Genomic DNA, 16,958 nt, shown 5'->3' with positions numbered 1-16,958 from the left:
CAGCAGAGAAAAGTTCAAGGGGTCATCAAAAACATGATAATTAATTCTCTGGGTATTATAAAAATCAATATCAAATTTTCTTTGAGCAGTGATCTAACACTGTGATTCATAAACATATTGTTCAAGAAGATTTTTTGACCTAATGTTGGCAAAAAATAAAAGTTACCAAAATCATTATTTTAGGCCTTTATGAGTATGAAAATATTTGAAAATGCATATTCACTGGCAGTGAATAAGCTGTGCTGTAGATATCAGTTTATCCCCACTACCTCGGCAAAGAAGTCCATGAGCGCATTTTGCTGTCATCCTAAACACAAAATTCAAAACATATACACACATTCACAGGATAATACTTTAATGGTCCAAACCAGAGAATTAACCGGTAAAAATGCAAGTATTCTGCTGTTGGAAATGGCAAAGTTCTACTCAAGTTGTCTCTTAGAGGGCTTTTGGATCTGCTTAAATGCGAGTGGATGAGGCTGCATTACTTTAACATGCTTCCTCTTCAGAGTGTGCCACATGTGACTGGTTCTGCATGTGAGTTGCACAGAAAGCAGGAAAGGTTGGTCTTATAAGACTTTAAAGTGGACTCCTAAGTCTATGAATCTATAAATAATTCTATAAATCTATAAATGAAATGCACAGGCAATTTACTTCAAATGGAAAATGAAGATAAATGATGATGACAGTTAAATAAAGTGGATGTAAAAGAAGATTTCTTGTTTGATGTGACACATTACTAATCTACCAACAATGTAATTGCATGATACTCTCCTCTCTTTTAAATTCCCTCTTTTTTCTCTCCTTTCTAGATCTCCTAAAATGTATTCTTCAAGGACACAGCATTCTGCAGATATCTCCAGAAACTCTGCATTTTTAGTGCTGAAATCAATGGTGGTCAGTAACACAGGGTACACAAGGTACACAGGACACACAGAACACACAGCCATGCTGGTAAAGATAAAGCCAGTGATCGGTCATTCATTACACTTTATTTTTAGCTGGGCAAAAGTTATTGTGTCACATTACTTTGAGCAGAAACCCAGTCTATTGTCAGATTACATTAAATTACATTACATTCATTTAGCTGACGCTTTCATCCAAAGCAACTTACAAAAACTGCATTCAGCCATGTGGATACGACCCAAAAACTGCAAGAATCATGCAAGTACATCAGCTTCATCAGATATGCTGAACTGCTTCAAACTGCTAGAAACTATAAAAGATGGAGAACAAGTTATTTTTCTTTTTTTTTCATGGACGAAAGCATGTCTGAACAGAGATTTGAATAGAGCTTTTGCTGTCCTGATGTCAATGGGGAGCTCATTCCACCATTGTGGAGCGGGGACAGCAAACAGTCATGAGTAGCAGAACGTAGTGGACAGGCTGGGGTGTATGGTTTGACAGATAACTGCCTTTTACAGTAACTTTGAAATGAGCGAATTAGACTTATTATTTCTCTAAATTGGTGAAAGCAATGAATTAATTGATAGTGGTTGGCTAGACATGTAGCTTGCACATAGCAGGCTTCCTTACTACAAAAATAGGGTTAAGATGTATTGGGAGTAGTAGCCATGGCAGTGGTGTCTGTGAATTTTGTCATGTTAGAGAATGCTCTCAGGCTTAGTTATACTGCATGAGGGCAAAACAAAGGGACCCAGTAACTTAAGAATGCTGCTATGACAGGAACCTGTTCTCTGAATGAACAGGTGTAGGAGCTGCAACCTCAATTTTGGCTCCTTATTTTTCCTCTCTTGCCTCCATCTCTACTTCTCCATCTCCTTCCTCACTCTTTTACTTCCAAATCAAAAAGGCAGTGTATCTTTTATTTAAACAGTGCCTTGTGAACCCTACAACTGGATAATTGGAAAGAGGATGAATCATTATAGAATGATGAGAAAGATGAAATATCAGAGGGTGATGAAAGAAAGGGTGGAATCACCTTTTCAGAGGTGGGTTTGAGTAACTGTATAAATATACAAAGCTCATACATCATACACAATAGTTTTTGTGATCATATTTATTCACATTTGTCTGTGAATACATCTTTCGTAAAGTAGCATAATCCTATATATAGAAGATTGTAATCTAATGTAGTTTATATAGAGAATATGTTAGGGTCTGATTTTCCTTGGCTCATGCTTAAATTGTATGTCGTAAACACAGTAATATAATGCAGTATTAAGTCATACAAATTGATGTGGAAAATCTATCCCACAAACATAATGTTCACGTGATCATAACCTAGCCTTTTATTTTGAAGAAAGTCTGAAGGCACGCCTCTCTTATGACGCAGGTGCGAGTGCGGAAGTAAATTGCCTGACTTTCCCACATGGTAAAAATGGCTGCGAATGGGGAAAAACAACAAGGCCACAGACCCGGCATATATAAACAGAAAAATAAAGGCCACAAACATGGCAAGCACCGGACGAAAGGTGAAATTGAGAGAGAAAACAAAGGTAAGGCCTTTTTTCTAAATTATGAACGTGTTAGCTGAGTTGTGTTAGCTTGTGGCTGTGGTCACGTCTCTGCAAATACACGTGTTGAGTTTTCTGGTGAATTTAGGGGTGGCATCAGTTAAGTGGAAACTTTTGTACATCTAAATCAAGTCTTTTTACACATTTCGCTGTAAGAAATGTATTGAAATGTAAGCCTTGCTTAGCATTGGTAACTAAACGGGTGGTGCACGTCTTTCTCCAGGTGTCCTATTTTAAAGCACTAGGAAACCAACCAGGGCTTCAGATAACTCAGGAGAGAAAAGCAGTTGTCATACTATCTTAACCTGAGCGAGTTTGTTGTCAGAAAATGTTGGTGTCAAAATATTTATTAGAGTTCTACTTTTACATGCTTTTATTTTTATCAGCACTTGATTAAAATTACATCATTGTAGACTGTAAATGTGCATTTAAAAGCCTCGCAGTACATTACCACTGCAATGAATACTACCATTTCATGTAATACTATCATAACACAACATACACATATTCAGTTGAGAAGCTATTGCAAAGTCGTAGCTCAAAGGGATATTTTTTGACATAGTTGGGTGTGAGTTACATGCTGGAAATAGAAGCATTATTTCAGTCTACAGATCTTTGTACAGAGGATCTCATTGGACCGAGAGACATACGATGAATGTAAGGAGAGTCATCTATGACTGTTTATGTCTGTCTATGACTACTTGTCAGACAAGCTGCTCTGAACTAGTGTCCACGCATCTCCTCATCTCCAAGTTAGTAATTTATACAAGCTTCTTATGTTAACTAAAAATGAACTATTCCTTCTAATGTTCAGTTTTTGTTGTTATTAGTTGAGAGATGTGTTTATTTTGAGGTGATACATCGTGTGTCAATAACTTTTCATTCATGAACATTCCTGAGAGACAAAGTAATGTGGACACTGTACACTCTAATGCTGTCCATTACAGCAATGACAAAACAAACCATGTCCTCAAAAACTGTCCTTTGAATAGATACTTCTTTACGAATCTAAGAAAAAAAATCGACTTCTCAAAATAAAGGCTGCCTTTGTTGCAGGCCTGTCATTGTATGTATGCATTCGATTGCACTGACTCAACATGTGTTTTTGATACATTTTCCACCCAATTTATGTTATAAAGCAGCACAGATACTGTAGACGTCACTCATAACTTACAACAACAATAGCCTCCAGAATATCTACTGCAGATTTATTGACAACTTATAGTTACATTGTATGTTTTACCTGAAGGATGCGTTCAAACTCAGCAGCAGTCCAAATTATAAAAACTGATACTGTTTGTTATAATGACTTTGCAGTGATAGACACAAGCAGATTGTATGAAAACCAACACCTGTGTTTACTTGCATGCTTTAGTATGTTGTATAATTTCCCCCTGGAGATCAATAAAGTATTTCTGATTCTGATTCTGAAGCAACGTGACGCTACAATATATTGTAGTAGGTCTTTTCTAAGCAGCAAGCTTGTTTGTTTGCAAGGCTGTCTTACAACACAGTTGTAAACTAAACTGGGCATGCAAATGGTACTATATTAAATAGCTTCATACATTAATAATGTGCCAAAAAACGTTTCACAAAAGCAAATTCAAGGAGCTATTAGTTGCAGTTTTGCACAATATAAGAGTGAAGAGTGAGACAATTGTTTGCAATCTGTGTTTTATGCAGTGCAAATACTATGAGGTTGGTTTCAATAAAGCATCCAAATCGGCTGTTGAAAGGGTTCACCTACACATATATTTGCTGCTTCACTTTGGATCTTGAACAACATAGTAATAAATCCCTGTGTTGGCCTGTCTTTCAGGGAGAGTGTCAGTGACAGCCCTTACCAAAAAACAGAGGAAGGAGCAAAAGAAGATGGACAGAAGGCACAAAGCCAACCAGCTACGCAGGAATAAGAAAGACATGGTATTTTTTTATTTCACGTAATATGTAATAGTCTTCTTTCGATTCCTGGTTGGTGCTGCAGAGTTTCCATGTCTCCTGTCTTTTTAGGTCCTGACAGAAAAGCGACGTCTTGGCACCAGGGATGGTCCTCCTCATTTGGTCGCTGTGGTGTCCCTCCATGCTGCAGTCGATGCTGGTGCTGTTACCAAACTTCTACGTGGGGAGGGTGCTGGGGGTGTCGTGCATCAGGAGAGGGGCATCTGCGGCATCAGTGACAGTTTTGGGATGATTCTGCCTCGTTTTAAACAAAGGTTCACCTTTCTAAACCACAGCACGGGTAAGTATTGAGTGATATGGAACAGTTGTTACTTAAAAAAAAAGAAGAGTTAAATGTAGTTAACTCTTGCATGAATAACGTTGCAGATCTTATTGATAAGACTAAACCATGTTTTTTTAATGAATGTACTCATTCGTTTTTCAAATATAAATACAAAACACACACAAATGTATAAAAAACAAACCCCTTCCACATCTTCTGTGATTACCACTTAATAAAAATGTTGGGTATATTCAATCAAACTGTCTAATGTAATAGTTTTTATAGATTGTACAATGTTATATGCCTTTGTTGTACTATTATATATACTATTGTACTGTTGTACTTATTTGTTATAAGCATTGTGTTCTGAAGCTTCTCTAATGGTTTCTTTGGACAGCTGACATGCACTCCCTGCTGGATGTGGCAAAGATTGCAGATAGCCTTGTGTTTGTGCTGGACTCCACTGAAGGTTGGGACAGCTACGGAGACTACTGTCTCTCCTGCCTCTTTGCCCAGGGCCTCCCCAGCCACGGTGGGTACAAACTTGAACACACTGCCGGAGCTTTTAGACTCCTCCATCCACACTGGGATAGACTGCGGTTTTATACATAATTTCTAATTTTATTGATTTCTTCCTTCACCACATGTAGCACTGGTGTGTCAGGGTGTGTCTGATCTTCCTGTGAAGAAGAGGGTTGAGTCCAGGAGAGCTCTGTCAAAGATCACTGAGATCCGTTTTCCTGATGCCCGTCTTTTCCCTCTGGATTCAGAGCAGGATGCCACTCTACTTCTCAGACACCTGGGCACTCAGAGACAGAGAAAGCTTGGTTTCCGCTCCAGACGTTCCCATCTTTTGGCTCAGCATGTCACTTTTACACCCAACAGCCCTGCTGAGGGGACATGTGGTGGACCCACTGGCCTGGGCACGCTCTGTGTCTCCGGGTATGTTCGTGGTCGTCCTCTTCGGGTTGACAGACTGGTGCACATCAGTGGACATGGAGACTTTCAGCTCAGTCAGATTGATGCTCCATCAGACCCTCTTCCCCTCAACTTGACAGCAGCCAGACCAGCCAAGCCTGGCAAGGGAGGAGACGTTGACATGCAAGTAGGTATTTTTAGACGTATTGCTTTGATTTTATTCATACAATTTCTTAAAATTGAAAATGCAAAAGGCTCCTGTTTTCTAGAATTTCCTCACATGTATTTATTTATGTTTATTATGTATAAAGACTAAGTTCTATCTGAAATGACAAATGCATATATATCACAAAAACAAACTAGAGTTTGTTTAAACATGAAAGCACTGTAAATGGCTCCAATTTGCCTCTTGGCTGTTGAGCTTTAACAGAAATTTCTTCAAATTCACAAATTAAAACTGGGCTGTACAATAACCAACAAAATATGTGAATATTATTTTAGTGTGGGGTTTCAGTCTATACCGTAAAGGGCCATTCCAACATTTTTGCAGCTTTTAGCCCATTTGCCATTTCCCATTTAACCTGTACAACAATTAAAGCAGTCATGATATTGATTATAATAAACCTAATCAAGCAAATGTAAGTATCAGATTTTAATATTATAGTTTAATGAATGAAAAGAATGGCTGGCTAGAAGATGGCAAAAACAATTCAACAATGTAAACCTCTCCACTGTTCTTAAAAACGTTAAGTAATTTAAGTGCCAAACTACATGAGTGTTGGGCTGAATTTCCCCATTTACCCCCGGTCATCTGTCCCCTACAGGATGGAGGTGAAGATGAGGCTGCAGTGCGGGTGCTCATGAGAGCAGACCCATCCGTCAGGGAGAGTCTGCACGCAGAGGCTGAGGTGGACCCCATGGACGGAGAACAGACGTGGCCAACAGAAACAGAGCTGCTGGAAGCTGAAGGTGCAGAAACAGAATTTACACATAAAAGCATTTTGAAGTGATACAACTGGTAAGATGAGGATAATGTATTGTTCAGGGGTTGAGGCCTCACGCCTGATTTGATTAGTCTGACTCCTGTTGTATTAACACCAATTTATCGCAGCGAGAGAGGTCCCCTTCAAGTAACCGGAAATAATTGTGTTAAGGAAACCTTGTACAAATGTTTTGCCGGATGTTGTTGACATTTGACACATTCCCCTTGATTACAGTTTTATATTGCATCAAATGTGACATCTTGGAATCAGGAACCGGGAATCGGACAGAAGTTTGATGTTTCCAAAACAGATTTGATAGACACAACCAGCAAGTTGCAGAAAAAAACTTGTACATAGCTGTGATGTCACCTTTAGTTGGCTAGAAGTAAAGTAAAACTGTACATAGCAATATTTCGTTTGCCTACAAATACCTGACACAACTTAAAAAATCATGTCTACTTGTCTAAAATGCCTTCTTGATTAAAATATGGTTAATTTTTTCAAATCGTACAATTAAACCTGCCACAATAAGACAATAAGACTTTAAATATTTCTTTGATGTTTCTCTCTGCTGTTTAGAGGCCAGGAAGACCAAACGTGTGATGAAGGTCCCTAAAGGAACATCGGACTACCAGGCCATGTGGATTGTTGATGAAGACGAGGAGGAGAATGGAGAGCTGGATGACGAAAGCAGTGATGACGATGATGATGAAGACGACATGTTGGACGAGGCCATGTGTGCAGAGGATGAGGAGAATAACTCTCAGGTACACACTGAAAGTATTTTAAGCCTTTTATTACAGACAGTGCAGAGATGACGGGAAATGAAGGAGTTCGGTCGGACTCGAAAGGAGGACGTGAAAATTCACAGCCGGTGTCTTAAACTCTAGTCAGGCCTCCCACAGGTACACAGACGACAGAAGGAAACGTAGTCCTGATTATCGATCTTTTTCTTTGGCACACTGTATATCTCTATAGTTTTCTTTAAAAGCAACAGCTGAAAAGAGGTGTGTGAAATTAGACCGAATGTGAAGTGAATTAAAGAGGCAGAATGAAAATACAACAAGACGCAAACGGATGCAGAGTGACACCCGGTGGCACACAACGAAGTAAAGATGTTTTAGCCTCAAACATTTGCGCTGAATGTACAAAGATGACCGAAGGAAAGGACTTCTGAAATTTTTGTGTGTGTGTGAGACTGCCAAAAACATTAGGGATCAAATACTGAGTTGAAATTTTACTTTTTCATTCTAGGACGTCGACTAACTTAAAGTTTTATCATTTGTTTAGTCCATGAATGTAAAGACAAAAATAAGGACAAATGTTGAAATTGTTTCTCTAAACATGTAGAAAAACCAGGCAGGCATTCAGTTTATAATGATACGAGTTAGAGGGAATGCTCAAACCTTGACCTTGTAGAAGCGTGAGTCTACACGCTTGGCATTATAATAACTAAAAATATTACTCAATTATTAAAATTGTTAACTGATAAAATCAAAATTAATTGTTTCAGCACAAGTTAAGCTTGAACACACATTTTTTGAGATTAGTTGTTTTCAGCTGCTTCTTGTGGTCATGGCAACAAGCGTGGCTGCAGTCCGACAGAGTAACCTCATGGAGGATGATGAGGACGGTAATCTGTGGAGTAAGCTGTGAAGTCTTGAGTGTCAGTGGTTCCGGGGCTGGAGTGGTGCATACGTGACCCACGGTCAGTGCACCTCGTAACTGAGAGGCACTGTTTGTTTTCTCAGTGTCTGTCTCTGGCCTGAAGTGCCAGGCTGCTCACCACAACAATAGTGTTTGGAGCAGAAGTCCCGAGAGAATCCTCCTGTCTTCCTGTCCTGTGAACAGAACTTCCTGTCTGGACGAAGGGAGGGGTCGACCATTTATTTATTTCCAGCTCTGCTTGAAAAGAAGTCGGGGGAAACTCTCTCCTTATGCAATGGGTTCATTACGATCTGTGATTGTTATTAGCATGTGTTTGATGTCAAGGTTAGCGCACAGGACTACGTATTTAGGAGAGGGTAACAATGGGGAAAAGGGTACTTCAAATGATAATGATTATTATTATTGCAGAGGGGATGTTGGAAAGGTTGTGAATCACCCCCATGCTGAGTGCTTTCCCCTCATGTGTCTGGCTCTGCCTGTAATTTGCCAGGTGAGGAAGCACTGTAAAGCATGTCGTCTTTGATGATTCATTTCCTCATACCAATATATTAGCCATGGAAGTTCTAGATATTGTAAGAGTGAATGTCGGGAAAGACACAGTGGGAACGGCACAAACTTTTAATCTATACGAACCAGGTATCCCCAAAGTTTGAACTCCTTATCACATACACACAAATACTATTATGCACATAAGTCTTCTCAAAACACTGTTCTTATTGTGGCTGGGTTAGTCTGTTTATGTTTGGCTAATCTACAATTACAATTTCTATACTTAGAATCTCTTTGACCGCACTTGTTCCCAGTATGTATAAACATTGCTTTGTAACAGGGCAGTACAACAACAGTATTACTTCTACAGAATAGCAAGAGAATAGCAGAGACACCTGTTCATCTACGTATATCTGGATTTGGTGTTGTATGTGCAAATTTGGATTAAACGCTGAACTCTTTGGGAGCAGCTTATAGTAGTTTATAGTTTGGACAGGTGTAGCCACTAGTAGTGCTGGTAAAGTTAAGTTCACACAACAGAAAATAAGAAATCTTGCCTCTAGTGGTATCTGGTGATGCAAATAGTTTTGTTTTTATTTTCTAAGTTTTGAGATGTCTGCCTCCAGGGGGTGGAGGGTTGGAGGCAAGGCGGTGAGCACTTCAAATGAAATTGAATCAACTGTGTTAGAGTGGCAGAAATCTCAGAGACGGATTTATATCACAACTTGGACAAGTCAAACCAAAACTATCTGCGAGGTTACATACCACGCGTAGGCCATCTTAAAACCTTCTAAACAAAATGAACCATATGGTAAAGATGGATATTTTTGCACACGTCATTTCATTCTAGTGTGATCCCTTTTTAAACCAGGAACTATTTCACAATCACAAATTAATTTAGGACCACCAACTTTTCAATTTTGGTAGTTGCATTTAACATTTAACTGCTTTTAATATTTTCTCTTAACTTGTACAATGCTCTAATATTAACAAGGCTCAGGGCTACTGTACTAGAAAATTATACTGTGTACTCTCTGCTCAGGAGCCAGGTTCAGACTGTCCCTCAGAAGAAGAAGAAGAAGAAGAAGAGGAGGAGGAGGAGGAGGAAGAGGTGTGCTCCACAGAGCGAGCTGGAGCAGATCAGCGCTATGATGAACACATGGATGAAGCTGCAGAAGAAGAAGGTCTGAAACGCTACCGTGAGGCTCGAGCCAATGAAATGTTTCCTGATGAGGTGGACACACCCCTCGATATGTCAGCTAGAGTCAGGTCAGTTTGCTTATTTTATGTAGGATGTGGAATAAACATGCAAGTATTGTGGATTTAGGTTAGTAGGAAAACATACAGTTTGAGCCTCATTTGATCCCGTTGCTGTCCTCTGTGTTCTAGGTTCCAGCGCTATAGAGGCCTAAAAAGTTTCCGCTCCTCGCCATGGGACCCCATGGAGAACTTGCCTCTCAACTACTCACGCATCTTCCAGTTCCAGAGCTTTGAACGCACTCGCCACCGCATACTGGCTGAGGCTGCATCTGAGGAAGAGGGAGCCATGGTAAAAAAACAGTGGCTGTCTTCATTTGTAAATGCACTTTTATTAGATCTTTGATTTGATCTTTGCTTGACTGACTCTGCTGCCCCTTCTGTTACAGGTGGGCTGGTATGTTACGCTGCACATCATTGATGTGCCTTATTCTGTGATGGAGAGTGTCCAGTCAGGCAGACCCCTGATGCTGGTGTCTCTCTTGCCCCATGAACAGAAGGTATGATTCACGGTTTTGACATCCGAAAGCCTGAAATTGTCCATTTGAAACAAAGTCACACGGACAGTATAGTCTTATTGTTATTGACTTTTCTGGCCTCATCATTTTTTCCCCCCTCTGTGCACAGATGTCAGTGATGCACCTCTTGGTGAGGAGACACCCCAGCAACACAGAGCCGATCAAATCTAAAGAGGAGCTGGTGTTCCACTGTGGGTTTCGGAGGTTCCGGGCCTCTCCGATCTTCTCTCAGCACACCTCAGGTAGATTGAGCAAACATGTCCCCAATGTTAATCTCTTCTTAATGAAACAACCATGTTTACAACCCCCCACATATAATATAATATATATATTAGTAAAAAATAACTACTACATATTTAATGCTCACTCACATCAGCATTCATAACTGTTAAATTTTGTACCAAAATCAATTCATTTCAATGGAACTGATGCGAGAAGTGCATTTGGACAGTGCTTTCTCTTAAAGTTGAAGTTTGGTGAACTTTGACATGGGAATTCTCGTCATTGACTAATTACAAATACAATAGAGCTTTCCTCTTCAAATCCACCTTGCCTCGGGCAAAACTAGTAACAAGCAACGGCAGCCACTGCACACTCATCAAGTACTCGCATGAATTTTGCTGTGGCACTTTCTGTTGTGACTGTTCATGCACTCTGGCATTGGCTTAAACATTTGATGATTATAGGATACCACATCCCCAAGAAGCCGGGAAGGATGAACATGATTTTAGTATTCTAGGAATTTAGTGATGTTCTTATCCAAAACAGTGTACTGTCACTTTGAAGGCAGTGGTCTCTGGTTCTGGGACAGTGTCAGAACCAATTATTTGTCATTCGATTGCTGTTACTTCTATTCAAATATATATTATCAGAACGATTGTTGAAGCAAGTGGTCTGAAACCGATTGTAGCTGCTGGATATACATTAGTAAATGAATTATAGAGTGATGAACTCGGCTCTGCTCTTCTCAAGCTGACAAGCATAAGATGGAGCGCTTCCTCAGGCCAGACGCCCCCACCGTGGTGTCGGTGTACGCTCCCATCACCTTCCCCCCTGCGGGAGTCCTGCTCTTCAAACAAAGGAATGACGGTGAGATGAAAAGTCCTGTCTGTACTTGAAAATAAGTATATTTAAGTTGTGGTCTGGCTGCCTTGATTTTAAACTTTTGACCATCCATTCTGTTGTCTGTTTAATTGTTTTATTTAATTATCCACTTGATCTAATTCTGTGCTTGTGTTCATGTTACTGTGTCTGTCTAGGCATCCAGGACCTGGTAGCTACAGGCAGTCTGCTCAGTTGTGATCCTCAGCGTGTTATGCTGAAGAGGATAGTACTGAGCGGACACCCGTTCAAAATTAACCGGCGCTCTGCGGTCGTCCGTTACATGTTCTTTAACAGGGGTGAGAGGATGTTCTCATACTTTTCTTACTCTGGCTACAGAATATTGCGTAATGTTTGACTTCTCTGTGGCTTTAAGCTACATGACTCACTGTCCTTTTGTTTCCTTCTGTGACAGACGATATCATGTGGTTCAAACCAGTGGAGCTGCGGACAAAGTGGGGTCGGAGAGGCCACATCAAGGAGGCCTTAGGTGAGAACATTTAAAAACAAAACTCAGCTTCTTTAAGTAATGTCTGTTATCTCCTGTGAATTCTGACTGCCATATTTTATTTTTTCAGGGACACATGGTCACATGAAGTGTGTACTTGATAACCAACTGCGCTCTCAAGACACTGTCATGATGAATTTGTACAAGAGAGTGTATCCCCGCTGGACATATGACCCCTATGTGCCCTTGCCTTTACCTTGGGTCAAGAGAGAGATCACTGTGGACATGGACGACTTGGATATGGAATAGTGGAGAGACAACATGACAATGCAAGAAAGACACCGGACATGAATTGACAGACATACACACATCAGCATGATCACATGACATTGTCTAATGTGTATTAAATAAACTATTTTGATCCATTTAATTTTCCTGTTTAATTGTTGTTCATCTTGAGCCATCTTGTTCCATTTTGCTGTGAAGCCTCCAGCTTGCTGCTGAGTCTGTTCCGGCCACTAGATGGCAGTGATGAATAAGTATTCATAAAGCTTCCTCATTACTTGTTGAGCAACTCCACTTTGTTTGTAATAGGTCAAAAATATTTGAGTGAGTACCACTGAACAAATAGCTGTGTATGTGTTGAGTACTACTTGAGTAATAATGAGGGCTGTTGCCACAGCAACTGGCAGGTCAATAATAGTTTTTACATTAGTCATGTATCAAGCCCATTACACTGGCAACCCTTTGAAGTCATGCAGATGTGGCTCAAAGCTTGCTGCCACATTAAAATGTACTAACTGGGACAAAATCATTATAGATAATGCTTGAGATATTTGAGTTAATCATGGAAAAAGAACTCCCAGGTTGTATTTTAAGCAAAAATTATTGTCCATAATATCTCAATGAACGACTTGTGGCCTTTAAGATTTTGACAAATAGCAGCTGTCAGGTTCATTTATTTGTACAATCTTTTATCACAAACATGCCTCATTGGACATTGGGGGGAAAAAAAGAGGCTACCAAGACCTAATTAATCACCAGTCTTGGAAGGAATTTAATACAGTATGAAACAACATAAAGCACAAATTACTCGACATCTTAACCCGTTTAAGCTATTTTAAGCTACATGGCATCAACGTATCAGTGTGAGGGCAAGAGAGCGAATAACAGCTTTAAAAATAATTATTCTCCAAACGCACTCTTGCTAAATTTCCCTGTACCCTGTTATTCATTTATATAATTTACCAGTGGTGTGTCTAAAATTGTATGAACATCTGAAAGTAGACGTATTTATAGTGCTTTGCTTACTACCAGCAGTGTACACCCCTCCACACACACACACCCTGCTCTCTCGCTCTCCATGGTGGTCTAGCCCTGACCTGAAGCCTCCTTTTCAGCTCGAGTCAACACACACTCAGATCATGACCCCTCTGTTGCTTCCAAACTAAAGCTGAAATGCTCTGCAGTTGTGTGTCCCTCCTTGCCCCATGCTTTATTGCTTAGGAAAACACTGATTTATCAATTGCAATATTTATCATAAAACTGAGCTCTTGCATGCTTGCAGCAACATGATTCATCCTCGGGGCTGTGTTGGGACTGCACCACAGAGGCATGCCAATATGTCTGGGAAACCAGAAGGTGAAGGCTTTGGGATGGAGAGCAGAACATGATCCAAGAAACGAAGGGGAGCAAAAGTTCACTGTGTGCATTTTCATTTGATTACAGTGGAAAAAGTAAAAGAAAAAAGATAATACAATTGAGTAAGACTAATGTCTCTATTGCCCATGGGGGGCAAGCTGGGAGCTTTGTGGTAACACTCAATCTATTTCCCACTTTACTGTTTTTTGCATGGATTAAGGCAAGGGCACAGAAACAGTGATGTGTTGAACACATCTTGTTAGGGCTGAGGGGAGGGGTGTTGTGCGTTCTGCTGGCCAACAGTTCATGGTGAGGGGAGGGGGAATTCAATACCCCCCTTGATGGAGAATGCTCTTAAAGTAACACATGTACAAAAATGGTACTGAGTTTAGATGCGTGCACTACATTTTTCCCTGACACTATCAATTTGAAACAGATAAACATTTAGCTGTTTGGGGACCAACTGCGACGTGGTGAAGCTGAATCCAACCCATAAGTGAAGTGTGTGTTTGGCACAGGCCGCTGTCAGAAGACATGAACGCTGGTGACTTAGTGCTGTTTGGATCAGGAATGTCTTGTGGTTCCCAGTTCACTGCCACCACACTTAGTTGGCTCCCACTGAAGATATAATGGGTGAGAGATTTTTCCGTTGGATGTGGATAAAGAAACGGAAGGAGAGAAAAGGGGCAGTGAGGGAGTGAGAGATAAGGGAAGAGCCAGTTGATGTTCAGCGTGAATAAAACCAGAAGTGGTGGGAGGAAGCAGTCAAAGGAATGCAAAAAGGGGGATGCATAGAATTTGAAAATTAAAATAAAAAGTTAGTGGATGAGAGAGAGAGAGAGAGAGAGAGAGTGAAATGGAGGAGTGTGAGAGTCTGAGGCAGTGTGGGCGAGGGAGTAGGAGAGCGAGAGTGGCTGGCGTTTATGGATTGCAGATGTGGCGCTATGGGGTTTTGGCAGGGGCCATGCGCGCCTGAATCCTGCACCGGCTGGGTGGCACCGGGGTGAGAGGGAGGTCACCACACCGCAGCACACAGCCCATAAAACACTGAGAGTAGTGGGGGAGAGGAGAGAGAGAGAATAGGCCTCAAATACACACTAACCATGGACTGCAGGGCAGTGGGGGTGAGCAGATCACACTTTGGGTTCAAGCACGCACAGGCATACCCAAACATCCTGCATATGTTGAGTCAGGCTACCAATAAAGCCATAGGTTAGTGCAGAACAGTTAGCATGAAGTGTAGAGCTGATAGGCTTATCTCGAATGTAATAAGGATGAGCCCTCTGTAGACGCCTCCCCCAACCATGAAAAGTCACGTCTTCACTGTTCAAAGGAAATTTTCCACCTCTGGATGCATTAATGCTCAATTTATTGCAATCGCTTTTGACAAGATTACAAAAGGGAGCCAGCTGTGTGTAGAGAAAAAGTGTTCATCTAGTGTCTGCTCTTACTGGTTCATCCACCCACTTGCCTATAAATTCTGCCATTTCTCTTTCCATCCTCATCACTCTTCATCACTCCACGTCTTTTCCTCGGGAAGTGGATTGTGGAATAAAGTTGCCAGAGCTGGTCTTGGCAAATTTACAGATTAAAAGTACGGGAAACACAAACAGTTTGTTTTCAAACTCTGCTCTTCCAGTGCAACGGCAGTGTTCTGATGTCGGCGGATGAACAGTTCACGTTCAGCAATGTGCAATCAGCTGCTCAGAGGGAAGTGAGTGTTTGATTGTTGACAGAGCTGAGTGTTGCTCACACCCTCAGCGCACAAAGGGATTTGATTAGCCAACCTTCTGCTTATAATCACATTTCTTATATTTAAGGTACCAATGACGCTGGCCAGCATCTTTAGATGACCTACTGTACTTTAAGATGCACACTTTGGCATTATGTACACACGGGAAAGGATGATCTCTTTTGATATGAAAGTCCATTTCACTGCAAATTAGTCTTTACTTTTCTGTTCTAATTCTAAATTCAGGTCTGATAAATATATAAATAAAAACAAAATACTGCTATAATCATAAAAAACGACTACATATTGTCAAACAGTATTTAGGCATAAGTTAAGTCCACAGACCCTCAGAATATCTGTCAAAGTCACTGTGCTTTCGGACAGAACCTATATATGTCTATATACATTCAGCCACTTGATGCTCCACTTTCAGGCAAGAAAAGTTATCGCTTCTGCGGTTTTGACACTTGTTCCACCTGCTGGCAACGAGTGTTACAACTGTTTTCTTCTGAATTGTGGGAAGAGTAGGCCGACTTCTCACTGCTCTTACTTGAGTCCTCAGTCCTCATTTGTCCTCTGTCCGAGGACGACCCACCTCTGGCAAGAATGGAGGGAGGTCCTAATCAGAATTTACTTGTCTAAAGAAAAATAGGTTTGTAATGAAATCATTTGCATGTCTGTTGTTTATTTGTAGAATAGTTGAAATGATATCAGTTTCCTTCATATCTACATTTGCACATCTAAACTGCTGTTAAGACTTTCCTGTCCTATAGGTGGCACATATTGGCATGTACTCATAGAGGTAGTCTGACAATAGCTTAACAGCTCCCCCTGTGGAGAATCTGCAGCCTGCTAAATGTGAATGCGTGAGTTTGATAGTGAGTTACAAATTAGTTCCATGCGGTGCTTTGCATATAAAAAATACTATACAATACTGTGATTGCATTTAGGCGACTAATGTAAAGTATTCGAGCATATGTATTTTTTTTTCAACCCTGAGAAGAGTATTGATTTTGTTGCAACATAAAACCAAATGACAGCACCGGTATCAAATAGTAAAACAAACTTTAACATGCTCAAGTGTTTTTGGAAATACGATGCTTTGTTCCGTTTTGCCCGTAAAAACCTTTTGAGGAACATCTCATGCGCTCTCCTGTTTATGTAGGTGCTGCCTGACAATACTTTGTTATTAGGTCAGCTCTGTTTTTCTCTTTCTTTTGAGATATCCTTCCTTCCCTCTCTTGTTCCCCCTTTTCTCCCCCTTAGCCTGGTCCTGACTCCCTGGTTCCTGGGGCCTGGCCAAGGCGTGTGTCCCCGGAGGAGCCAGAGAGGAGATGGAGAGAGGGGGCAGCAAGGGGGTGCAGAGACCGACTCCAAAACCACAGCTGCAGCAGCCTCTCCTTCTCCTCTCCTCTCCTTGCTCCTCTCCTCTAATGCCTCCCCTCCTTGCCTGGCACCCTCCCCAGCTCTGCCATTAATCAGAGGGGAAGGGTATTTTAGTGCAT

The 16,958-nt window shown here is 40.9% G+C and overlaps 1 protein-coding gene across 1 annotated transcript; it reads left to right on the top strand.

Moving 5' to 3' along the window:
- The first annotated feature begins 2,341 nt into the window (after window positions 1–2,341).
- tsr1 (TSR1 ribosome maturation factor) lies at window positions 2,342–12,510 on the top strand. Its single transcript, XM_070906145.1, is given in 15 exon segments — window positions 2,342–2,459; window positions 4,297–4,400; window positions 4,488–4,716; window positions 5,096–5,230; window positions 5,349–5,803; window positions 6,441–6,585; window positions 7,179–7,337; window positions 9,827–10,025; window positions 10,146–10,305; window positions 10,403–10,513; window positions 10,641–10,773; window positions 11,504–11,620; window positions 11,791–11,931; window positions 12,048–12,122; window positions 12,211–12,510. Coding segments are annotated over 15 exon segments (2,460 nt in total). The 3' UTR covers window positions 12,390–12,510.
- Window positions 12,511–16,958: the final 4,448 nt, after the last annotated feature.

Source organism: Enoplosus armatus, chromosome 5 (assembly GCF_043641665.1).
Source record: "Enoplosus armatus isolate fEnoArm2 chromosome 5, fEnoArm2.hap1, whole genome shotgun sequence".
In the NCBI taxonomy this organism is placed as follows: Eukaryota; Metazoa; Chordata; class Actinopteri; order Centrarchiformes; family Enoplosidae; genus Enoplosus; species Enoplosus armatus.
The sequence above is the reverse complement of the archived record's forward strand: the minus strand, read 5'-3'. Positions and strand labels throughout refer to the sequence as shown.